Source organism: Sebastes fasciatus, chromosome 14, assembly GCF_043250625.1.
Source record: "Sebastes fasciatus isolate fSebFas1 chromosome 14, fSebFas1.pri, whole genome shotgun sequence".
Lineage (NCBI taxonomy): Eukaryota > Metazoa > Chordata > Actinopteri > Perciformes > Sebastidae > Sebastes > Sebastes fasciatus.
In genome coordinates, this window is record NC_133808.1 from 25413674 (window position 1) to 25440745 (window position 27072).

Here is a 27072-nt window from a genome sequence, read left to right on the forward strand (position 1 = left end):
AATGTGATGCCTGCCAGATGAAAAAACTAATAAAGCAAAAAAAAACAAAAACTAATAACGTCAGAGGCAAAGCAGCTTGAAAGGATTTAACAATTTCCTCTTCCTCAAATTAAAGTCTCGTCTCCCCTCTTCCACAAAACACCTCATCAGTGCATGAATTAAAATGTCTGTACATCAAGTATTAGTTGATATTTAGCACTGGAGGTTATTAATGCCTCTGTGTTATTGCGTTTCACTGAAAGGTAATAAAATGGTGTCGATTTTTTCATTAGTTAATCACAATATATACTGTATGTATGTAGGAGAGAAGGTATTTAATGATATGTGTTTGTCGTCTGCAGGTATGACTACGTAGAGATCCATGATGGGAACTCGGAGACGGCTGACCTACTGGGGAAGCACTGCAGCAACATCGCCCCGGCACCAATCATATCGTCTGGGCCGTCGCTCCACATCAAGTTCGTATCGGACTACGCCCACCAGGGGGCGGGCTTCTCACTGCGCTACGAAATCTTCAAAACTGGTAAGTGGATGCTACTGTTGTTTTTTTGTTATAGTCAAATCCCAAAGTTCCTATAATAAATACTGTACGGTGCATATATACTGTATATAAGAAGTGGACATAGTCACCGTGACGTCACCCATTGGTTTGTGGACTACTGTTTTGAAGCCTTGAGTTCAGCATTTTGGCCATTGCCATCTTGATTATTTGCAACCAGAAGTGAAACAAGAGGGTGGAGTTAAGTACAACCGAACGCTGAATAAGACATTTTTAGGCGACCAAAAGGTTATAATTAACTTTCATGAACTGAAAACACACTGTGAAAGGGTTAAAGTTGTAAAATGAAAACACGGATAACTCCCAGACCGGACAACGCCGCGGTAGCGACCTGTCAATCACAAGTTAGCCACGCCCTAAAGCATATCCTGCTTTATGGTCTATTTGACTCTAAATGGGACCATAATTTACTAAATCAAGTGAGTAGTAGGCTCATTTTCTCATAGACTTCTATACAATCAGACTTCTTTTTGCAACCAGAGGAGTCGCCCCCTGCTGGCTGTTAGAGAGAATGCAAGTTTAAGGCACTTCCACATTGACTTCACTTCTCAGACCCGGAGGTTGCCCACTGACTGTATATCATGCGGGAAATTTGTCAAATCAGGAGCACATGTTGGGTTTTTAATAGTGGTGCAGTCAAAAGAGGGCATTTTGTGTTTTGATATTTCACTCAATATAGCCCAGAGTTAATGAGCCATTGGAACAAGCAGACACAGATAAACAGTACGTGTGCAGAATATTGTCATTTATTTCCTCCTTTTTTATTAATACTGCAGACAGACAGTAGAGAGTTGACAAAAAGTAAGGAAAAGAAATTGGGGATGCAACAAAAGTCTCAGGCCAGACTTGAACGGGTAATGTTGTGATTACGTGGGAACCCCTAGGACTACAGTATGTGTCATTGTTGTATGGCTTGGAAACGTTTTCTTCTTCTACTAAAGTGATGCTCTACATGACGTCTATATTTTGAGAATCCAAGACTCACAAGAGGGACATTATCCCTGTAAATGACCTTCACACACGGACAGTCTTGAAATGGTAATAGTTTTTTGCTTCAAGTTATCATTATGAAGTAAATGTTGATTGCACAATACAATGGCACCATTGGCGTTTAGATCGGTCCCCGCACCAGATGGTTTGTTACACAGAATCCTCTGAGAAGCCGTCATTGGAAACTGTTTAGAAAAGGGCAGGCACTTTTATAGAATACTTGGCAAACTCTCGCTGAAGTCAGTCGGGAGGAGAGCGAAAACATCTTTTCCATCGAGAAAAGCCTTCAGTGTCGTTCTTTGCTCTTCTCTCAATGAAGAAATACTCTCCAGTTCTGATATAACTGATGCTCTTGCAGCATCTACGCTAACCTCTTCAGGACCCGCCATTATTTTTTAATTTGTCATTTAATTGTCGCCTCTCTGTTTCGTGTCGTCGCGTCACACACACCTAAACCACGCCTGTAGCTCCTCACAGGACACTGATTGGTCCAGATGCATTACTTGAAACCTGACGAGATGGATTCACGTGTGATATTGCAAGAATCCAGCTCCCGTGCAAGGACAGAAACCTATAAATCTGTCTGCCACCGGATACAATCTCCCGGGAAAATAAGGCCTTTTGTTTGCGTCAACCATTGCTCAACCAAAACAGGAAGAGGATAGTGCTTTTGTTTTCCCCGGTAGCTATTGGTAGCTATCCCCATGCAGTAACCAAAGAGTATCAATGTAAGGTCTTTGCAGTTAGTAGTGTAGATGGCCGACAACGACAACAAAATGCAGCGTGTCCTGCATTGTTTGTAATTGCGATGCTCTGAGGAAAACGGAAAGCGATCCAGAAAGTTTTAAAAGTTATCTGTTTCCACTTTCACAAACGTGAACAGGATTTTAGAGGGATTGCACCTTTCAAACAGGCTATTAGTGACTGTATTACAATCTACTCATAGAGGACTCAACATGGTTCATTAGGTGACCAAGCGTCGTTTATCTCGCTGGTGTCACGAGAGACGGAGGGAACGAGACGAGAGACACAGCAGAGGACCCTTGAGAGCCCTTTAGACTGTCCAGGCGAGACATCTCTCCCCTTCATGGCACTTTGTGTGTGTGTGTGCGCGTCTGACATGGCTCCCCTTCACGCTGCCATGGGTCAGCCAAAGCGAGACCAATTGAGATCAAGGGCGAGTGAGACAGAGGGGCGCATAGTGTCGGCCCCACAGCCATCTTGTCCCGTTCCCCCTGAAAGCATTCCACACATGCCCGCTTAATTGAGTCCTGAGCCCTGTTCCCCCGAGACACACACACACACACACACACATACACACGCATACACACACGCATACACACACGCACAGAGGGCTGAGGTTACTAACACAACACGTGCGGTTGTCGGTGTTTCTCACTTGCTGGCACCAGTCTGTTGGGATTTCGTGTGTGTGTGTATGTGGATGTGTGTGTGTTTTTTGTGCCTGACACAGTCCACCTGATGGACTTAAAAACAACAAGGGTGTCAGTGTTCACACCCTAGCACCCTAGGGAGAGAAAGACCGAGAGACAGAGAGAGGTTTGTGAATCAATGAATTGATTTTAGATGTATGACAGTCTAAAACATACCAAATCATATACATTCAGTCAACAATTTCAGTACATTACTGTTGTTTATATAACAGTAAGTAAGAGTAAAAAAGTTATGTCACGTCTAAATCCAACAATCTCCTCAAAGAAGAGCATGCAGTCCTTCAGCCGTCGGCAAAAACATTTTTTGGCATTGTATGTTTCAGCAAGCCGGGGATTCGTTGAATGTTGACGTTTTTGTATTTGGTCAGAGCAAATGACGTAGTTTAAAGAAACCTGCGGGCAGGAGGGGGGAGCTGGATGGGTCCAACAAACACAAGGCTTTCATCCAGGAGACCGTTGTTCATGTCCCATGTGTCATGTTACAATCAGCTGTTTGTTTGTGTCCCGTGTTCCCAACATTCAGTTTCATTTTCACTTTTCCTAAACCTAACTACAGTGGTTTTGTTGCGTTGTTATGTTGTTACATTATTGTTTGAACACAAACCATGATTTTTTTTCTAACCATAACTAGTTTTGTTGCCTAAACCTAACCAATCGTTTCACAACGTTAACTATATGGCATTGTGCGTTTCTGCAAGCATGATACGAGACTGATATGAAACATATTCATGAAACGTATTTTTGGTTCAGAAACGTCGGCATTCAACATATCCGTGGTTTGCAGAAACATCCAATGCCAACATTTTGTCTGGCGACTGGGTTGAGTCCTTCAACTGAGATTAGAAAATGAACATAGCTGTTATTGGAGTTGCTCTGAAATCCAACCATCCATCCACCGCAACTTCTGCTAGAAGCCACTAGAAGGCTTTTTGACACTCAAATGTTGTTGTTTTGCTGAAATGACTAGTTTTTCTTGGTTGGATGGTCTCTATTTATACAAAGGTTACCACCAAATACATACAGACAAGATCTCAGTTTGTAGGGACAGCTACTTCGATTGATAAATGAATCATTAGCATATACTGGACTTCCTCTAGTGTGTCTCTGTTTGTACGTATGTGTGTATTTTTGTGTTTTTGAGCCGTCCCTGGCAGTAATAATGGAGCCATTTGGAACATTCAAGCTGTTGCCATACTGCTAACAAGATCTTGTTATCCTGGAAGGTGCAGCACAACGTCTGGTTACGTGGGTGACTAGATTTTGTGTGTGTGTCAGGGTGTATGTGTGTGTGTGTTATACATACTGTATAGCCTCACGGTTAACTGTCTAAACATGTATCTATCAGTACTACACCTGCACGTTCTATTTCTGTTCAACCTAAAAGCCGTTTTCACACCAACCATGGCTGAGCATCTATCTCTGAGAAAATTTTAAATTATTAGCTTCTTTTTGAACATTAAAATGTGTGAAAAATATAATATGGGGTGCAAACAATCAGTAGTTTCATTATTAATTTATTTGTATAATCCTTATGTGGGACTCACTTGACCTTCTCTTAAAACTGTTACTGGAACCATTATTATTGTAGGCCTTGTTTACGGAGCGAGAGCATTTTATTAGTACAGGAAACAAACGTTTGCATGTAAAATGTGTGTGAAAATTATTTTAAACTAAGCTTCTTTTTTTTACAAAGCTGGTACCCCCGTCTGTTACTGGGGTTTATGTGTCAATGTGCGTGCATGTTGGAGGTCATTGTCCCCCACTCTCTGGGTGTCCTAATTACTCTACCCCTCAAAGATTAACAGTCTGATCAGTCTGGAGACGGGCTCACATAAATATACAGAAACACTATTATCTGCCATTTAAAAAGTAGCAGAAAATAAAGGCCTTGGACAAACACACAAAATACTTGAAACACAAAAACATGTACACATGCCACACTTGTTTTTGTTTACGGCTCTGTCACTATGGATACTGTAGTAAAATTCCAGCCAATAGGAACACAGACACCGGAGTGTGGCGACCAATCAACGTTCACTGTCTAGGCAATGCGCCCCCAGCTGTTATTGTGACCTAGAACTCTCCAGACACACACACACCCACACACGCACATATGAATGCACTGATGCAGGCTGGACGGTTACTCACAAATGCACGCCAGCCTGCATGTCTGCACGCAAATGTTAACTCGCTCGCACACAAACACATTTACCTATTTTTGACACTTCGGAGGAGATTTCATCGACTTACATTCATTCCGTAGACATTTATAACCTTAAAGGAATACTTCACCTACAAAATGATCATTTGCATATCAATTACTCGCCCCGTGTTACCTTGAATTCTTGAAGAAAGTGTTTTTCTTGCATGTCTCCAAGGGGAACGGAGAATCGAAAAACAGAGAAAAGTCTTAATGAATTGAAGTAAATGGGGGCCAGACTCGCATGGACAAGTAGTGCACCTGCACAACCGTGGGATTGTTTATGCCAACGTTTTTTTAATAAGACTTTTCTCTATTTTTTTATTCTTCGTTCCCGGTTGAGGCATGCGAGAAAAACTAAATTTTCTTCAAGAATTCAAGGTAACACGAGGTGAGTAATTGATATATACAGTAAATGGTCATTGTGTGGTTGAAGTATTCCTTTAACCACAGACACTGCATGCATAACCCCAACCCTTAAAGTTAACTTTAACCAAAAAACAAACCTTAAATTTTAATGGTACCAGATTTTGACCTAAATGAGGAGTGAGTTCCCATAGTGCATCTGTGCGAACAGATTTCTGCGAGCAACACACACACACACCCACGCACTCCTCAGGCGGTGTAATGTGGAAGTTATCGTGACAATCCTTCCAATAACTGCTGTTGTTTACATTCTGCCAAACACCTTCAGGCACTTCCTCTCTGCCTCTGTCCGACTACCCATCAAGCCAGTTTATTACACCGTCTAACCAATCAGATCGCTCGCTCCTCCTTCCTCTGGCTTTCATTGAGGAAAGTGGATCCAGATCTGACCCAGTGAGGAGCGAAAGGTGCTCTGTGGTAGGGCTGATGTAGCAAACAGCAGAGGTAGGATACGAATGCACAACAAACCTGAACATGAAATAGAGATGTGATCATTTATGTGGTCTGCAGGTGCTGCAGATTGTTGGCTTTGCTTTCATCACTCTTTATAGGATGTTTTTCACTCTGCTACCTACTGATGGAGATTTTGTGAGGTGAATAACGTGACTTTTTGTTGGAAAAGATTTGTTTAGATTGGTTTGTTTGTAAATATTAGGATAAAGCAGACAGTGTTTGCCTTATCGCAGACAGAGAAAGTATTTCCCTGATTTACATCATCAAAGTAAGGCTGTGTTGGAGCCAGAGGGCTACCTCTGGGACTGAGAAGTGAAGCCAAGAAGTGTCTTAAACTTGCATCTTTTCTAACAGCCTGCAGGGGGCGACTCCTCTGGTTGCAAAAAGAAGTCTGGTTGTATAGAAGTCTATGAGAAAGTGATCCTACTTCTCTCTTGATTTATTACCTCAGTAAACATTGTAAACATGCGTTTATGTTCTCAATCGCTAGTTTCAAGTCTTCTACAGCATGATATTCATTTAGTAAATTATGGTCCCATTTAGAGTCAAATAGACCATAAAGCAGGGCATGCTTTAGGGCGTGGCTACCTTGACAGGGAGTTGTCCATGTTTTCGTGTCACAACTTTATCTCTTTCACAGTGTGTTTTCAGTTCATGAAAGTTAATTATAACCTTTTCGGTCGCCTAAAAATGTCTTATTTAGCGTTCGGTTGTACTTAGCTCCGCCCTCTCGTGTCATTTCTGGTTGAAAAAAAAACAACAACATGGTGACTCCAAAATACCAAACTCGAGGCTTCAAAGTGGCAGTCCACAAACCACTGGGTGACGTCATGGTGACTACATCCACTTCTTATATACAGTCTATGGTTGGAGCTTTTAGTAAATTACATCGGGGTGGTAGTCTTTTGACAGTTTAATTTCTTGTGTCAGTGGTAATTTAGGAGTTTATTGTGGAGGTAAATCCCTGCTGCGCTTCAGTGACAGTAGCTGAAATGTACCGTCAGAGGACTTTCAGCACCACGAGCCTGGAATCCAACCATACATATGGAAAAACCAAGCTGTGGTTTTACAGGAACCGTAGAGCTGTGTGTGGGCCTGTGGTGTGTGTGTGTATGTGTGTGTGTATGTTAAGTCACCTCTGCATGTGCACAAATGTGTGTGTGTGTGTGTGTGTGTGTGCGCGTTAGAGCTCGGTGGAGGGAAGGAGGGAATAATTGTGGGTTTGATCCGACTAATAGCCCATTGGCATGACAGACGGTTTGAATGAAAGTAGATGTCTGCATGCCAGCTTACCACACACACATTTTTATAGGAAATAAACACAATTTAAATGAATGAAAGTGTTTGCATGCCAGCTCGCCATACAAACACACACACACACACACACACACACTGACAGACCTCGTCCCGTCTCCCCGAGATCAGTGAGCCATAAGCACCAGCGCCAGATCTACCCAGCAACACACACTCACACACTTCCTCTAACCTTACCCCATAGTGAAACACGTGTTTCTTTCACACTCGTCCAATTCAAACAGATGGGAAGTGAGGAGAAAAGAATAGGAAATGAGACAGTGGGAGGGAAGGGAATGATGGAGCGGTGGAAGATGAAAAGATGCATGGGACGACGGTAAAAAAAGAACAGCAGGAGAGAAGAGAGTAAGAAAGATCGGGAAAGAAAAGGAGGGCAGTGGGGGATACACAGTTTAAAAAGAGGAAGGAGAAATGAATGAGGGGAGAACTTGAGCGGGACAAAAGTCGTTAAAAAACCAGACAGATGTACGTAGATTTAATACAGAGGAGACTGTGAGCAGTTTGGAATATTTTAAGAAAATTTCAAATACGTTCCTTTTTGGGGTTTTAGTTTAAAAATAGCAAAGAGGAGGGACAAGGTGGAGACATGAGAGAAGATGTGGAGAAGGTACAGACCGGACGGGAGAAAGGAGGGCACGAGTGTTTTTGCGATGTTCATGAACATGAAGTAATGAGAAGGGAATAAAACTGCTGCCGGCAACAGAACTGGTCAGGCGTTCACTCCACACACACACACACACACACACACACACATGCTCGTAGTCTCGGAGACCGGCGCTATCCAGCGACTGACTCTGCAGGGGGGCCAGACGCAGGGGGAACCCCGTGAGAGACAGTGTGTGTGTGTGTGTGTGTGTTTTTGCTTGTATGTGAGATCATTGCATGAGGGAGAAGGTCACGATAACAAGCTACTCAGACCGGGAAGTGGGACAGAAAAACAGACAAGCAGAGATTTATCAAGACAAACAGACAATCTTTGTTGCACTAAAAATAGATGGTTGCCGTGGAAAATGGTCGATCATATAGATGTAAGGGAGGTATTCAAACAAACCAAAATAGGGAAAATGTATTTGTTGCATTTCAATTTCTGCAATTGAAACTATAAATCAGCCATGTAACAGATTTTGGCAAATATTTCCCCAGACTGCTGCCGTGCAGGATCAGTTAAATACCAAAATAAACTTAAGTTGATTTAAAATGAAAGTAAAAGAAAAAGAAGGGTAGAGAGACAGGAAACACAACATCAATATTCCTGGTTCAACCCCGTCTCCTACAAAATTAAGTTTGCATACAAATAAACTGCATTCTCAATTAAGTTTTAAGGGAAACGTATTTTCTCCCGGCTTACAGAAGCAGTTTTAAACAGTTTTAAACACATGTTTAATGTTGTAAATTGAAACAAAAGAAAACAAAAAAACGCAACAAAACTACTTTGTTAAGTTTCGTAAAAAAAACATCATTGTTTGGCTTAAAATTACTATTTTTGGTAAGTTATTAGGCTACAGATGTAAATTAAAATAGTGAATGTTGACTTTTAGTTTCACACGGGACGCGAACAACGACCATCTTAGCTATCAATTTCATTATTGACAGCACTCAATGCTGTCAATAATGAAATTGATTCAGCCCAATACATACGTGAAATACATATAAAGCTTAAACAAACACTTTTGGTCACAGTTATGGACACAAAGTGGAAGCTGTTAAGCAGCCAAAGCAGACAGCCGCATTGATTAAAATCAATGTTTATCTGTTCAGTCCGACACAAGTGAGACAGATGAAGACCGGTGCTGAAACACGTCCGATGCAGACCCCTTGTTACAAACACCCATAACTGTACATGGACACACTCATGTTTAAATGCACTTTGCATGCCAGGATACACCCACTTGCTCTTCATTTACTCATGCAAGCACGCAAGGCAGCACAATAGCAGACACTCTAACAGACTGCAGAGAAATGGGTTACCATAAGAGGCTTAGACAGTCTGGGTGTTTGGTCATACATGGCTGGGCGGACTGGAATAATGGTCCAGTTGGTGCGACCCCATCCACTCCATAACGTGTGTGAGTATTAATAGAGAGGGTATTACAGTCATTCAGAAATGAAGAGCCCCAGATTACCCCCAGATCACGGTGTGTGTGTGTGTGTGTGTGTGTGTGTGTGTGTGTCTGTGTGTGTGTGTGTGTGTGCACGTATGATGATATCTAAAGCTTCTCATAACTGTCAGACCACCCAACCATGATACTGTCAACATATTCTACATCTGCCCTTCTCGCTCCTGTTTACATCTTTTTCCACATCTTTGTTTCCCTCTTTGTTCTTATCTCTCTCTCTTCTTGCTCAATTTAATTTCCCACTGGTTTTCTTCTTCTCGTTCTTTGCCTTTATTTGTTTCCTTCTGTCTCACTTGAATTCCTCAATCTCTGTGTTAATACTCAAAGAGCAATGTCTCTTTTGAGGTTGCCCCTGCATTTTCCCAGGAGCTGGTGGGGATACAGCGTCTTGCTCAAGTCCATTTGTCTGTTATGGACACCCAGACTTGGGCTTTCTGGCAATCAGTCCTCTATAGTGTTGCTCTCTCGCTCACACTCTGCTTTATCTTAGTCTTTACAGATGACACAGTGTAAATAGGTTACTGGTTTAGCGCTTCAAATGCCTTCTGGTTAAAATCAGTGGGCAATCTCCAGTTCTGGAAAGTAAAGCCAATGCTGAAGTGCCTTAAACTTGGATTATTTCTAATAGCCAGCAGGGGGCGACTCCTCTGGTTGCAAAAACAGACTGCTATAAATATACGTTTTCTATGTCTCTTAATCTATATCTTGTATCTGTGTCTTCACTCCAGGTTCAGACTGTTCCCGTAACTTCACCAGTCCCTCGGGTCTCATCGAGTCCCCGGGCTTCCCTGACAAATACCCCCACAACCTGGAGTGCTCCTTCATCATCATCGTGCCCCCCAGCATGGATGTGACCCTCACCTTCCTCACCTTCGACCTGGAGAACGACCCCCTGCCGGGCGGAGAGGGGGACTGCAAGTACGACTGGCTGGAGGTGTGGGACGGGCTCCCAGGAGGTGAGACGTTCATCAACTGGATGTGTTTATGGATCATTATGATGATCATGTGTCAATGACAATGATGTTGTTGGTGATTTTAAACAATAATTCAACCATTTCACGAGTCAATACTAAAAAGAGGCAAAGTTAAAATGGTGCGTATTCCGCCCTGCCTACATCATTATTGACTGAGGTGGAGTAGCAACTATTTTAGTAGCTGTGCGTTGGTAGATGAAAGTTAAGCTCACAGGCAGGATGCTGGCACCCACTGTGGAGAAACAACATAACGTTTCAAGGGGAAAATAAAATAGGAGTTGCTGAGAGGAGGGAGGAAAGAGGGGAGGTGAGAGGAGGAGCGGTAGAGGGCTAGGATATTTCTGGTCTCGCTCCTAGAAGGACTGGAAGAGTTGAGAAGGACAAATGTAAGGCACAGAGACCGTGGATCTGGTTTCAAGAGATGGAACAGGTATAGAGAAAAAGAAGAGCGGTGGAAGGGCAGGGAAAGGTCTTCCACTCGCTGGGAAGACTAGAACAAAGACAGGAGAAGTTGAGATGAATAAATGAAGGCCAGGAGAGCACTGGGAGAAAAGAGAAACAGGAGGATTTGAAGGGAGTTCAGCAAGTTGGAATGGAAGAGGAGGAAGATTCATCTTGGAAAATAAATCTTTCCTGCAGTATTTTATGCTTTTCTATTTTAGTTTTGAGCCTTTTTTGTAGTTTGTTGTGTGATACTTATTATTTCTATGTTGTTTTTAGTTTTACAAATTGGACAATTTTGACTGGATACTTTTCTAATTGCTTTATTATTTAAGAAGACCTATTATGCTCATTTTTAGGTGCATACCTGTATTTTGGGTTTCTACTAGAACGTATTTGCATGTTTCAATGTTCAAAAAATGCTTAATTTTTCTCATACCGGCTGTGCTGCAGCACCTCTTTTCACCCTCTGTCTGAAACGTTCTGTTTGAGTTCCTTTGGGCGTGCCAAACTAGCTACTAGACAAAGTGTGTTACTTGGTGACATCACCACGTTACAAAAGAAAAAGCGGGACTTCAAGCAAGGCATTTCAGGCAGTTCAGGAGCAGTGTTTCTGTGGGGGAGAGTAACTCCCTTTGGCGTGGACTTTGGGCTTTGTAACTTTGCAGACCTTTTCCATGCACAAAAAAACTAAACGTACTAAAAGCAAGGGAAAAGCACAAAAGCACAATAGGTCCTCTTTAAATATATCTTGTCAAGTATTAAGAACTTACCCAGCAAAGACTGAACAGCATTAAGGAGAGCAAATATTGGTGCTTTTCTTCTTATGAATAACTTTGCTGTAAATATGAATTCAGCCTGAGGAGAGAAGAAAAGTCCGAGAGATGGTACAAAGAGAATAGGGCGATTAAAGGAGAAAAGCCACAACATCTTTATTAATTTCCACGAGATTAAGTAGAAGACAAGAGAGGTTACGCAAAGTTGAAAGTAAAAAAAAAGAATGAAGATGACCAGAAAGGCAAAAAGAGAGAGGGATGGAAGAGAAGGAGAGGATGAAAGGCATCTGCTCCAAGAGAGACTATGAGAAGGATGGCAGGAATGAAGTGGGAGGAGGTTGAAAGGGAAGGAAATATACAGGATGAGATTCAGAGGTGAAGGACTTAGTTCAACCGTTGCAGGAGAGTAGAGTCCTGAGCAGGAAGAGAGGATGAGAAAGAGCAAGGACAGAGCATGGCCATGGTTGTTTCTTATCAGGTTCAAGTGTTAATGGTTGTTTTGTGTGTGTGTTTTTGCATTTACTCCCATGTACAGTATGTGTATGAGCAACTCGATCTCGTGGAAAGGCGTATAAATAGCACTCAACATTACAAGGACATTATGCGTGTCACGAGGATGCATTTTAGGCTTTTTGATCCCCGGGAGGAAATTGGGGCATTACAGTTGCTCTTTTATTAACATAAAGAAATGTCAGAAAATATATATAATAAAGGAGTATTTAACATGTAGATTATGTACATAGTGCTAAAGTACAAACATAACATATTTAAAGAAATATAAGTAAGTATTAAATTAAAAAAGATAAGAAAATAGGATATGTGAAATATGTATAAATATTTGCATTATGACACAATATATAAAAAATAACCACAGTGCCAATAAGTAAATACAAAATGCTGAGAAGTGGGATCTATTAAGTGTGTTAATATAAATGCCAGAATGGTATAAATAAGAATATTTCTTGAAACTTGCAGTATTAATGACAGTATTGCACAGTTAGAAAAAACAGACCAAAAGTCTCTTTAAAAGCACGTTTAGAGAGGGCGCAGCTTAAGTTAAGCTAGGAAACAAATTGAAAAAAGAAGATAAAGAAGAAAACTAAAAGTTGCATAAATTAAGAAAACGAGCAGGAGCAACTGCGGTCCGCGCATGTGCACTCATTCACTCGTTTATGAAAATCCTTATGGTTTGGCTTAAAATAAGTACATACAAAATAAGTAAAAAGTACGGAAACAACGTAACAGAAGTACGGAAAACACGTCACTAAAAACACGCCACTAAAGTAACTTACATTTAACTCAACAACTCTTTGGGACACAAACACTTAAACATCAGTTTCCTGGTTGAAAGTGATGTGTTTGTTGGACCCTTCCACCTCGATCTCCACCCGCCATAAGCAGTCTTTTTTCACTTTTTATTCTACGTCACTAGCTCTGACCGTAGCATATTTACACGGATGCATTTACATTGCAGTCAATACACACTACATTGCCTACAAATGACACGCTGAAAGCAAGAATGGCGTTCTTATTGCACGCGAAATTATTTGCAAATTACTGTGTCATTCATTGACCATTTAGTGTGACCGGGCTGGTATGAGTATGATTGTGTTGCTTGCCCTCATTCCCCTCCATGGCATGGCATGGCATTGGTATCAGTGTGTGTGTGTGTGTGTGTGTGTGTGTGTTGCCACATACAGTACTGTATCTGTTTTCAGGGGTCAGGCAAGGGACAAATGTGCCTTCTGTCAAGTTTATACTCTGCTGAAATTAAATTCATAAACGAAGAGGAAGAAAGAGAAATGAGACCATTTTTGCCTGCGAGCCAGAAATATTAAATATTAAATCTTCCAAAAAAATATATATATTCAATTCGTTGGACCCAAATTTTATGCAAACATGGGTCATTTATTTATAGAAATCATCTCTTGTGGATTTTAGATTCTCTCCCTCTTCCTCTTTTTTGCCTTTCTCCTCCTTTCACCACCACCATCAAGAAAAGAGTTATTACCGTTATTTGCTCTAGAGCCCTATTTCAAATATCCACCAATCCCAAAAGGGAAGAGAAAAAAAATCAATAGCGCTGATCGATTGGCTGCTATTTTCTTCCTCTTCCTCCTCCACAAGCCTCCCAGTGTGTGTACAGTATCTATGTGTGTGTGAGAGAGAGGAGTCAGGGAGGAGCAGGATGAATCAACACATGCACACACACCCCGGGGCTCTAAATCACACTCATCTGTTTGTGTTGACATGTACAAGTTGTGGTATTAGAGAAGAGGACAGTAGAGGAATCACTTAGATCCTGGGATTTACACACACATGTATATATATAGTGCACATAGTAAAACCAGTGATAGAGTTGATAGATGGAGGGAGGAGAGGTGATGACATGAGAGGGTGGAGTGATGAGCAGATGTCAGCGGAGGAAGGAGTGATAGAGATAATGGAAGACGGGAAACAACAATGCAAGTAGCAGAGGATAGAGACAGAGAGATGAGGATTACGGGATAAAGGGATTGATAAAGGAATGAAAATATTAATAAATCATGTTGACACCTGGATGAGTGAGATCATTGTAACATCTTGTGTAACCAGCACATCACGAGGGACACAAATAAACCAGCATATATTTAAGTTGCGGACAGAAATTTGACAGACTGATGGCTAATCCGATATGTATTGTGTGATCGACAGTGGGCCCTCTGATTGGTCGATACTGTGGGACCAGGGTGCCTCCTGAGATCCAATCATCTACCGGGATCCTCTCTCTGTCCTTCCACACGGACATGGCCGTGGCTAAAGATGGCTTCTCAGCTCGATACAACATGACGCACAAGGAAGTCAGTGAGAGTAAGTTTTAATTTAATATTTATATTTTTTAAATGAAATAAAAGTTAGAATATTTGGTGTAAATCTCTTCCTCTCCCCCTCCTATTGTCTTGTAGCGTTCCACTGTAGTAATGCGTTCGGTCTGGAGTCGGGAAAGATCACAGATGACCAGATCACCGCCTCGTCAAGTTTCTACGATGAACACTGGCTGCCGCGGCAGGCCCGACTCAATTACCATGACAACGGATGGACGCCCAATGAAGACAGCAACAGAGAGTACATACAGGTACGAGGCTAGAGACCTGGAGCTGTGGTGCAAACAAATTAGGATTCACGGGTTCCTCAATGACTCTATTCATAGATGGTCTTATGGGTCCATTGATAATGGGCACCATGGCCACATCAACACTGACAACACTGACACTGGCAATCACTCACATACGCTATAGCCACACAAATCCTGAATTGAAACTGAGCAGTACACTCAATTATAAACAGATGTACACCTAAGAAGTTAAATCTTCATCTCTGTTAAACACAAACTGACCTAACTAATTTGCAGTAAATATATGTTAAAGTTACTGTGAGGAACTTTTAACAGATTATGAAACAGTCTTAATTTAATGCTGATGCCTCTATGTGACCTACATATGCAAACAAGGCCATCAGCGAGAAGATAGTTCTATATAGTCATCGGTGCCACCGGGTCGGATTCTGCACAAAGTCAGGCAAAATCATGCACGTTCACCAGAAACTCCGGATCACATTTTCTATTAACATAATAAGGATCTATTTTAACGTATTTTGCAAGTCATAAAAACGTTGATACTGAAGTAAAAAAACAAAAATGATTTAGTAGTATATACTAATAGTTTCTAGGAGACAACATTCGGTACACGTAGTACATCAAAAGCTAATTTTTCTTAAAGTTTTGAGGGGTTTCTTCTCTTTCTTCGGGATGTGGCACAAATCCAAGATCCAAACCCTGAAACACAAAATCGTATTCCTGAAAAAGTTTACTCTGCCGAAACTAAAAACAGATTGCACTCTTATTTTAATAGCATCTTTTTTTCCTTGCGTTGACATGTCACACATAATAACTCCGCCACAGCTCTATTTGTGTCAGCGTGTATGAGTGTGTGGGAGGGAGAGAGAGAGCGAGTGAGTGAGTGGGAGGTGTAGTGATATCAAGGTTTAGCAGCTAGATGCCTGGGTAAGGCATTGTTTCCCGTATTTTATCACAGTGCCAACTTCCTGCCATCCCTGTGCCAGGCGTGAGTTATGAGGCTGTCTGGGTGAGAGGGGAAAGGGAGTGTGAGGTTCACTCACCCCTCAGACACAAATGAATTCAAACCAGCCTGCGAGGCGCTCTTCGGTGAGACGCCTCCTATAAACAAAAGATTATCTTGTTGGGTGTCACCTTCCTGCGGCCTTGCAAAGACGGCCCGCAGGTTTTGCTTTACTCATTCTCAACACGCTTTTTTTGAAATAAGCAAAATCTCACCCAAGATTTCCCTTCATTAAGGCATCAGTTTGAGCTCTTCCTGTACCCAACGTCTTCTCTATTTCATAGAAATTTAAGAGCAAGTTTCGAGTGCCAAAAACTCTCATCATCACCCATAGTTTGCCAACTGGTCAGGATGCCAGCTGCTTGACTCTCACTTTTCCTGACTAAAATCTTGCAGCACAATCACACCACTAAAAAGCTCACAGGAATTAGTCTTTCTGTTGTGCATTTAACAACATCCTCTCTAAAGCCCTGATCACACAGAGCTCGTTTGGCAGGTGGAAAACACGAGGCGCACTACACTTTTCGCACCTTTTTGTTGCCCGATCAGACAGAGCGTTTTTTTAAGTTTGCTGCGTCTTTTTATTTTATATGTTGCCAGGAAACCACTAAATGACTGCTAACTAGGGCTGTCCCAAATACCTTTTTGGGGCTTCGAAGCTTCTATGAGAAATATTCGAAGGTGTCCGAAGCTTCGTGACGCAGTGCGGCGCAGAAGGCTGACATGTCTGTTTGTCTCCATCTCCCCTGTTTCAGTGCTGCTGCCGCACTACTGTACACACACACACACACACACACACACACACACACACACACACACATATACACACACACACACACACACACACACACACACACACACACATATACACACACCTCTAAACACAACAAACGGCGATATCTGTCTGAGAATAACTAATGATAATGAATGTTGAATATGAATAATGAACGATGTTGTGGGATTATTCTTTATTTCATGGACTATTTGGGGATTTCTACATTATTATTACATACAGCTATATATACATTTTTTTTTTTAAAAAAGCGTTCAAATACTGATATGGAGGTCAAATACCATGGCAACGGTCTTCGAAACTTCGAAGAATTTTGGGTCAGCCCTAACGCTAACGTTACCTTATTACAAACCATGAACTGTACGTGACCCAAATAGTTAATGGTACAGTTTAAATTAATGAAAACAACCTAACCCAAAATCTCAAGTACCGCACAAATTTGCCTCCTGCCATTTTCTGTTCAGATCATGGTAACTAATGTTGGTAAACTCATAAACAAATGGCTCCGGGTATCTAGCAACACCCTTCAGGCCTGCTGTTTTCTGTTGTGATCATGGTTACTGCGGTTGGTAAAGTCATAAAGCTCTGGGTATCCAGCAAAAGTCACCACAATGAGAAAAAACACTAATGACGTCGGACGCTTTTCCACTCTGAGTTGAATTATTTTCAACTCGAGGCGTTCAGAGCGCTCCTCTAACAACGCAAGGTGCTCAGGAACGCAAAAACAGCGCGCGAAACGCTTCACTCTCATTGAAAACAATTACAAAGAGCTGCCCAAGGCTGCTAAAACACACTCTGTCTGATCACGGCAAACCTGTGATAAGATAACCCAAGCTGCTTCTACGAAATGATCAAGTTCAGTTGACAATAAAGGAGCTGATCCCTCATCAGTGTTTTGCTGTCTGCTATCATGACACAATCTCAGATATGGAATAGAAGCGGTAGTTGTGATTGTCAGTGCTCTACTGAGGCCAAACTCTGGGCCAGCAAACACAGGAAGGGACTGTGGCCAAGAGGCAGCGTGAGGCCAAGGTCCCATCAGTCTCACACTTCCTTCCTGTTTCACCTCAACTGCAGCTGACAGCTCACTCTCTCCGGCCCACTCTCAAAATTAGCTGACATTAAAGAATTTGCTTAACGTGAATCGCTTGAACGACTCTCCATATTTTATTCATGAAATTCTTTTTTTTTGTCCTGACATTCAGATTGACCATATAATCTCCTCAGCTCATGAAAAGACCCGATTCAGATTGTATTGTTCGTGACACATCCACATAGAACTGGCTGGAATTGAAGCTTCTACTTCTCTCGTGTTGTCTTTCTGTCTCTCTCTGGTCACCGGTGTTGTGGTCGGGGTCGCTGCGTTCCACAGAGGCTCTCAGCTGTTCCCCTGCGTTAACACCTAGAGCAAGGCCCCTGCATGTGTGTGTGTACATAGGTGTGCGTTTGTGTATATATGTGTGTGTGTGTGTGTGCGACCTCCTGTCTTGACAAGCAGCTGTCATAAATGCCAACATGCCTCTCCTTTTTGCATCTACTGTAGCACCCTCTGGTCTCTTATAACTGAGTGTGAGTGTGTGTGTCCATGCATGTCTGTGTGAGTGTGTGTTCGAGTGTGTGTTTGTTGATAGGTGTGCACTTGCAGCTCAGGCATGTGTGTGTTGCCATGTTAGCTCAAGAGCCACGTGTGTTGTTTAAATGTCTTTCTAGGGCACTTTTGCTGATGTAGCATGCTGTTCTATTCTGTTCTGTTCTATTATTATGGCTCCGTCCAAAATCACATGTTGTGTTCAAATGTCCATACTAACATGCTATTTAGTACACTAAAACACTATGTGACATTTTTTAGTATGTCTAAAACCTTAGTATGAAACCAATAGTGCGCTAATTGCATACTATTTCTAGTGAAATATTACAGTAGGCAACGCTGGACACTACGGCGCCATAAATATCCCACAATGCAATGCGGTAGGGACGACAACGTTCATAATAGACGTTGACGGACAGCTCTGTAACGTCAATAACGCTTCAATTTAACTCTTAAGTATATGATTTCAGTTTGTTAGGCGTAGTATATATTTTAAATTAATTCAGACTTTGATTCTCACAAACCGTCGTTTTGGTCACATGAGGTTGGCACAGGTTACCGTGGTTACACGTCTCCAAATTGCAAGGAGGCTCCCAGGAAGAGACGCGGTACGTTACTGCTCAGTGTGTCTGAGAAGATACATTTACTACTGTTTATTTACACAAAAGTAGGTTGAACGATAGTACACATATTGGGTGTTGGATGTGATGTGATTTCGGATGAAGCCATACTATACACTACTTATTCAACATGTGTATATCCTTCAACATACTTTTGTGTGAATGAACAGTAGTATGTATCTTTTCGGACGCACTGAGCAGTAATTTACGTCGTCACTTCCTGAGAGCCTCCATGCCGGTTGGAGACATGTAATCATGGTAACCTGTACCAACCTCATGTGACCAAGCGAGGATTTGTGAGAATCATAAAGTCTGAACTAATTTAAAAACTATTACGCCTAGCAAAGTGGAATTCATACACTTAAATGTAGGCGTCATTGACGTTACAGAGCTGTCGTTATGAACGTTGTTGCATTGCATTATGGGATATTTATGCCGCCGTAGTGTCCAGCGTTTGCATACTGTAATATTTCACAGGAAATAGGATGTAATCCAATTGAAACCTTGGTTTCATACCAAGGTTTCGGACATACTAAAAAATCTCACATACTAAATAGCATGTTAGTATAACATTGTGGATGCAACTATTCTATTCTATTCTATTCTATTCTATTCTATATTGTTCTATGCGGGGCTGGTCCAGTGAGGTGTGGTGCAGATTGATGATGTGAGTTCTGGTGGCTCCGTTATTCTAACAACTCTGTGATTGATGAGAAGCCTTTCCTGGGAAGGCTCACTTAGCATATCTCTTTCTCTCTCTCTCCTCTCTTTCTCTCTCTCTCCTCTCTCCTCTCTTTCTCTGTCTCTCTCTCTCTCTCTCTCTCTCTCTCGCTCTCTTATTCATTCTCCACCTCCTCCTCTTATTTCTCTCTCTCTTACTCCTCACCCTTCCTCTTCTCATCGTTCCTCTCCTCGGTTCTGGACCATCGATTAGTTGTCTTGGTGGATCTCTGTTTGGCCCTAAGCGTGCAGGCGAGTGTGTGCGTGTGAGTGTGAGTGTGAGTGTGTGCGTGTGTGTGTGTGTTGGAAGTAATCTAAAACACCTGTCTCCCTGACAGATAACAAACTCAGCATTTTACCTCCCCCGGTGTTTTGTACTATACCCCAGTGCGATGCACAGCACACACTCGCACACCTACACACAACAAGTCCTGATTAATCTACAGGTTTCAGCAGCTCCAATGGAGGAGAATAAATGTTATAACCTACAGTGGAACCTTTCTCATCTTCTGCTCTTTATTTGTCTGCAGCCTCTCGTTGTAAAGTAGAGGCTTGAATTTCCAGCCACGGTCCCAACGCAGCAGAGAACATAATTCATGTAAACTGAGGGCTTTAAGATGTGATATACTCAGGTTAAACAGCTGCAGGTGTGCTGTGTTCCTGGTAAGGAACTGTAACTACTCAATGTACTGTGTCCTCATACAACGAGTCGCACGATATCTTAAAGTTATTCCTAATTTTTTGTGCGTTTTCCTACGAATGTCCAGCAAAACGTGTCCACTCATCACATGCATACAGTCTTTTCAAAATAAACTTCCGTCTTAACAATAATATTAATGATGAATTTAATTTATATAGCGCAGTTTAAAGTATAGCGAAATGTCAAGGTGCTTCATATAAAGGGTAAAACAATCAGAATACAGTATTAAGACAATTTACACAAAAAACATGCGATTAAAACAGGATAAATAAAATTATGTACAGTTAAAAGTAACTAAAATTACTATAAAATGATGGTAATTCTAAATAACCTAGGGGACAGTTAAAAGGAACAGGTGACTTTAAGATTAGATTTAAAAACAGCAAGTAAGACGTCTTCACAGGAAACAACTTGGTAAGGTTTAGGAAAAGATTGTGGTTTGGTTTGAAATAACAACGGAAGTGGCGTTACTTAAGCACAGAAGTTATGTTACAAATAAGTCAACGTTTGGGATTACATAATGACGGAAGTGGTATTACTTAAGTACAAAAAGTTACATGAGGAATAAATCAATGTTGACTTCTGGTTTCACACGGGACACAAACGCCGGTCTCCTGAGTGAAAGTCTGGTGTTTTTGGACACATCCATCCACCCCGACCTCGTCCCTATGCGGCGTTTGTCGCTCTTTATACTTCCTTGTTCACAATACATTCAAATTGATTTTGTGGGATATACACAAATTACAGTGCTTTACTTACAGTACAGCTTGAACTACTATAACCCTCAATAAAATCATGTCAGACCCCAGATAAAAGCACAGAATATAGATGTGAAAGTCCTCTTTAGTCGTGTTAAAATATATTCACCAAAGAATAGAATCTATTTATATCACTTACAAATTGAAAGTCTATGAAATAATCATTTTTGATACTTCCGATAGTGATTCAGAGAGCTCCATTGTTCTGCCTGATCTCCTCATTTTGGGCACCGTGGAGCAAAACAAATGAGTATCTACTTGAGGGACCTTGAAATGAAGGAGTTTTGAAGCCCGCATTCAGCACACAGTGCCGTCCATGTATAATGCAACACAGCTAGCAGCATGCCAGACACGTAGCGTAGCATCCACAATCAGGATGGGGAGGTGATTATGGCTATTGTATGGGAGGAAATTAAAATGAGCCCCGGGTCATTACTATCGATCTGCCAGGAGAGAGGCACGGAGAGGGAGAGGGAGAGAGAGAGAGAGAGAGAGAGAAGGAGATGAGGAGGAGAGGAAAGTGGAGCGGTGAAGGTGAGAGATGGATGCTGATAAGTTCAGGTGTATATTTGTGTGTTTGTGTCTATTTTTAATCAATTTAATGTTGTAAGATCATCAGCGTGAGGGCGTTGTGTCAAGTGTGTGACTTGGGTTTTGGGCTAACATTAGAATTAGATTCAGATCAGGGAAGGATAGAGAGTTTCATTATCAGTTCACAGTGGTGTAATGCACCAAAGTAATAATACTTCCATACGTTACAGTACTTTTTTGGGAGTATCTGAACGGTTACTTTAAACGTTTTTTAGCGAGCGATGAGTCACGCAGGACGCCGGACACCCCTGATTTGCATAAAGTAGCCTAGACCTCAACTTTATGCAAATGAGGAGCAGCCAAGGCGACGCCCCGTCTCTCAAACCGTGCCGCCACGCTACCAGAATGCATTGCACGGCTGCTTACATAGACATGAATGGAAAGCGTGGAAAGGACGGGTCCTGTGGACACATACCATTACTGGATTTAACACTATAGACATGACCACTGACTATTTGTGTAACAATTTACCCACAAATTCACAGACTGACCGTACACGGACAGAGTCTTGTTCTTCAAGTAGCCTCCATTTTTAAGGGGGTGTTGCATGTTAAGAGGAAGAAATTTGAAATAAATCTCAAAATTCTGACTTGCTTTCTTATTTATTAATAGCATTTACTTGTACTTTTACTTTCAATACTCAAGCACACTTAATATCAACCACTTTAAGACTTACTCAAGTAATATTCTGATAGATGACTTAAACTTCATTTTCTGGTCAGATATCTGTACTTTTACTCAAGTGTGGCTTTCAGGTACTTCATCCACCACTGTCAGTTCTCAGCTTGTTTGCATTCTTTAATGTTTTGGTCATGATGTTTTTTATTCTTTGGTAAAACTTCCTCTCTCCTCCTCTTCGCCAACAGGTGGACCTCCATACGTTGAAGGTGCTCACAGGCATCGCCACCCAGGGCGCCATTTCAAAGGAAACTCAAAAGGCTTACCACGTCACCACCTTCAAGCTGGAGGTCAGCACCAACGGGGAGGACTGGATGGTCTACAGACACGGCAAGAATCATAAGGTAGGCACAGACACACATGGGATGAACTGCAAAGTAATCGGGGCGAGAGAGAGAGAAAGAGAAAGTCTGGATGCTCTTAGGTGACACACACACATGCCTGGCCGAGAAGCACATGAGACGGAATATATGCAGCAATACCTGACCACAAGCCCAAAATCCAGCCGGTGTCTGCAATTACAGCCATTCCACCGCCGCTCAGTTGGCTTCATTTAAAGGTTTACGGCCGAGCCAGAATCAGCACACGTCTCCCAGCTCCAAGTGATACCTTACATCACCGAATGCAGCTATGCTTACAGCGCAGTCTGCTTTGCACATATCCCATCTGGTTTGTGTTACTCACTGGTCAGAGTTCTGCCTAATGTCGACCTGGTTGGACAGGTTTCTAAAGCTGCTTCTCTCGGCGGTGTTAAAGCATGATGAATCATCAGTGGGTGTGCTGCAGTCTGTGGGGGGGGGGAGCCGGCTAAGAAATGAAGCAGGCGGTACCCAGGGTCTTTAAAATGGTTGCAATTAAAGTGGAGGAGCGTTCCAGTGGTTGCGGCTGTTTTTTCCATCACGGCCGTTCTCCCACTGCTATAGCGGTCACATGTGTTTGTCCTGCGGTCTAACGCCACGTCTAGCTCTGCGCTATAAACCCGCTAATACATGCACACACACTCGCAGATGCATACATGCTGTACAGTGCAAATGCTTCTTTTCCTCTGAGAGGGAAACAGGAGATCCAGTCTAACCATCTGGGGTTCCTCTGTGAACTGCAGATCCCATAAGGCTTATGGATGTAGCGAACTCCCAGAGAAATAATTGATGGATAAAACGCAGGGAGTTGTGGAGAAGTCGGGGCAGTCGGGGAGGAAATAAATAAATAAGTTAAGGGATGATGGAAGAATGAGGACAATGAGGTGAGTGTGAAGCAAGTTTTTGAATCAGGTTTATAGCTGTTAAGATTAGTCGACTTTTAATTGGTGCAGTATGAACGAGTAAATCCCCCTCTTTTTAACAATCAATCAATCAATCAATCAATCAATCCATCGGTTGTTTTGTCAGTTAAACAGCGATATTCTGCTGACACCAGGCTTTAACAATCCAATACGCAAAACGGATTAATGATGATGTTTTGAGGTTAGTAGTTGGTGTCACCACCCATAATCCCCCTTGATTCCCCCATAACCCTGGAAAGCTGAATGCCTATGGGAGGCACAGAGGGGTGTGTGTGTGCATGCATGTGAATAATATCTGTGTGTGTGTGTGTGTGTGTCTTTGAGGAGGACGAGGAGGAGGAGGAGGAGGAGGAGGGGTTTCGAATAAATCATCAGCAGCTTCTGGTGGAATATCTCTCCCTTGTTTTCCAACACACACACACACACACACACACACACACACTCACACAAACTGGTAACGGTCTTTTGAGCCCCCCCGGTGAGACAGTCTGCGCTGTAATCTGATGGTTCAGCTCCGGGTCGTCAGACGGTTCATTTGATCCATTACTGTATATCATAATCTCATCTGTACGTTATGGATATTAATCAGATATATGGAGGTTTTGTCATCCTGATTGTTCACACTGTAATTGTACTATGTCGGTCTATTCTGTACACACGGCATCTATTGAATGTCTGTCTGTCCAGGGAGAGTTTTTCCTTCCGTAACGGCCGGAACACACTGGTGTCGCGATGCCTCATGCTTTTTAGGTCTCGCCTATTTTTTTCCGCATGCCGCATGCAGTTCACAGCAAAGATAGACCATATAGACCGTATATTGACATCATACCAGCAACATTACTAGAGTTTCAATGTCTGCATCTGTAAAAAATGTCGTAGACGTGAACAAAAAGTTCATATTTATTTTTAACTCAACACTTTCCGTTTCAAAATAAAAGCTCTCTAGCTTTTTTTCTGTGGGCAGAATTCCCTCATTTGTTAACACAAATGAAATATTTGCAGGACAGTGTTGTAGAAAATGCAGTGACTTGCATGGCTCCATAAATTAATTATTTATTATTAATATTTACAAATAAGCACATGCTTCTTAAACTTTGCTCTGTCTAAAATATATAAAAATGTTACGATGCTTCCTCTGTCCTGAGAGGGAGAGATGAAAGAGGAAGCAGAGTAAAGGTAGAGCAGAGAGAGCCGAGAAAAGACGACGAGAGTGATGGTCATTTATCTAATGATGAAACGATGGTGTCAGCATCTTGGCGCCTAATGTCCCTCCTCAACTGACATACCTCAGGCGGCCAATCGGCAACGGCCTCGCCATCCCAACTGTTCCCAATCTTTTAGGGTGTAAAGTGAGAGTCCTGACTTTTATGTTGTAAAGTCATATAAATAACTCAACGGTCAGTGGCCAAGAAGATCTTTTGGCAGAGTGTTTTATGGTTTGGTTGTGTAAAATGCTGTGTCGGCATTCACAGCATAATCCAAAGAAATAGTTTTCATAATTGAGAGCAGATCCTGGATCATTTCATGCAGGGATCAGCAGTAAGCATGTATGTAAATGTACACGAACGCCACATAGAATGATGTATTTATTACTTCATTTCTTAATAAAGTAGCTTTTTTTTTACCAATGCAAGCCTTCAACTCCTCTCTGTTTAACTTGTTGAACCTGCTCTGACCTGCTTTCATCCATCCGTCTCTCGCCTGACATTTTCATTCACTCACCCCTTCACTAGTTCTCTCAAAAACTACCCGTCATCCATCAAATCCTCCCTCCTCGCCGACACATCTTCACTCACCTCATCCTTCCAGTCTTGCTCTCTTTTCCATCCCTCGTCTTTCCTCTCCCTCCACACTCCATCATTCGTTCTCCCTCCTCCCCCCCATATGTTTCTGAAAAAGTCATCACGAAATAGAAGTCTATGCTGCTCGAACAAATGACTTTCTGTGCTTGGCTACAGCGATGGTTTGGTGTGAGAGTCTGTGTGTGTTTAATCTGGAAGAATTATTGAATTAGTGTTTTATGAGCAAGAGGCATGAAAGGATGACAGAAATGAATTAGAGCCACATGGATATTAAGAAAATAAAAGTATGAGCATATAGCATAATGCTTGAACACACACTTAAGAGCAAGAACACACATACACACATGCTTGTTGTATGTTAACATAAAGCAGCCACTGTGACCACAGAGACACACACGCACACACACACTGTGGTTTTAAACATCTGGGAGCCAGCCCATGTCACACAGCGTCATGATGATTTGTGTGATCTGTAATGTATTTGATAATGTCATTAAAGGAACCAGATGGGACATGTGGAATATATGTTAACTTGCAGGAACTTTTTAGGAGAGAAGGAGAAGTAATATTCCTGCAGCATTTGTTCCTACATGCTCACAAATGACAGGTACTGACTCAAGACGTGCACCGGAGAAAGAGATGAATGAAGCAGACAGAAAGTAAAAGACACAGGGGGGAATACTGGGCGAACACGATTATATTCAGGCTGTTCTCATACACCGTTTATAGCTATACTTAAATTAAATTAAGGCACTGTAATTCGTGCATATCCCACAAAATCAATTTGTATGTAAATGTATAAAGAGACAAAAAACACCAGACTTTTGCCCAGGAGACCGGTGTTCATACCCCGTGTGAAACCAGAAGTCAACGTTGATTAATTTGTCACATAACTTCTGTACTTAAGTTACGCCACATCCGTAGTTATTTTAACCCAATCATGATCTTTTCCTAAACCTAACTAAGTTTAAAAGCTAGAGTGAAGATACAGATATCATATCACACTGACACACTGACAGCTGTTGTTGCCTGTTGGGCTGCAGTTTGCAATGTTATGATTTGAGCATATTTTTTATATGCTAATTGATTCCCAATAATAAATATATACATACATTTGCATAAAGCAAGCATATTTGTCCACTCCCATGTTGATTAGAGTATTAAATACTTGACAAATCTTCCTTTAAAGTACATTTTGAACAGATTAAAACTGTGTGATTAATTTAAGATTAATTCCGATTCACTATTTTAGTAGATTGACAGCCTTAATGAGAAATCATCATTGCAGAAGCAGCATGCTGTGCCGTTTCTCTAGGATTAGTTGCGATTCTTAGCCAATTAGTATTTTATGTTTTCTTTGTTTTCTGTCTTTTTATCCATAAATATTTCTTTCTTCCTCTGTTCCTGTTTTTACATTTCTGCAGCCATTTCCATATCCCCTCTTGATGATCAGGTCATGTCACATCATTTGACTCCTCATGAACTATCATGATAAACAGGAAGAAAAGATAATGACACTATCAGCAGAACTTTAACTATTCCGCGAGTCAGTGCACAATCTTGGCCGTGGGCCTGGTTATGAGAGGTTGTCTACATGACAGGAGAATAGCAGTGAATTTCTGCGACCCGAGGTCTGGAGTTGAGAGATGATGTTGTCTTAGTTTGACTCTTCGTTTGGAGGAGTCGGAGACCTGCTGCTGGTAGAGGTACATTTAAGC

At 41.8% G+C, this 27072-nt stretch overlaps 1 protein-coding gene across 2 annotated transcripts in view; it reads left to right on the forward strand.

The window, feature by feature from the left end:
• Window positions 1-27072, forward strand: part of LOC141781718 (neuropilin-2-like) — a 119812-nt gene that overhangs the window by 33154 nt on the left and 59586 nt on the right. For both annotated transcript variants that reach the window (XM_074657508.1, XM_074657507.1), the window contains exons 3-7: window positions 342-523; window positions 10242-10469; window positions 14399-14554; window positions 14650-14819; window positions 22459-22614. In XM_074657508.1, coding sequence (XP_074513609.1) covers window positions 342-523; window positions 10242-10469; window positions 14399-14554; window positions 14650-14819; window positions 22459-22614 — 892 coding nt within the window. The remainder of the gene's footprint in view (window positions 1-341; window positions 524-10241; window positions 10470-14398; window positions 14555-14649; window positions 14820-22458; window positions 22615-27072) is intronic.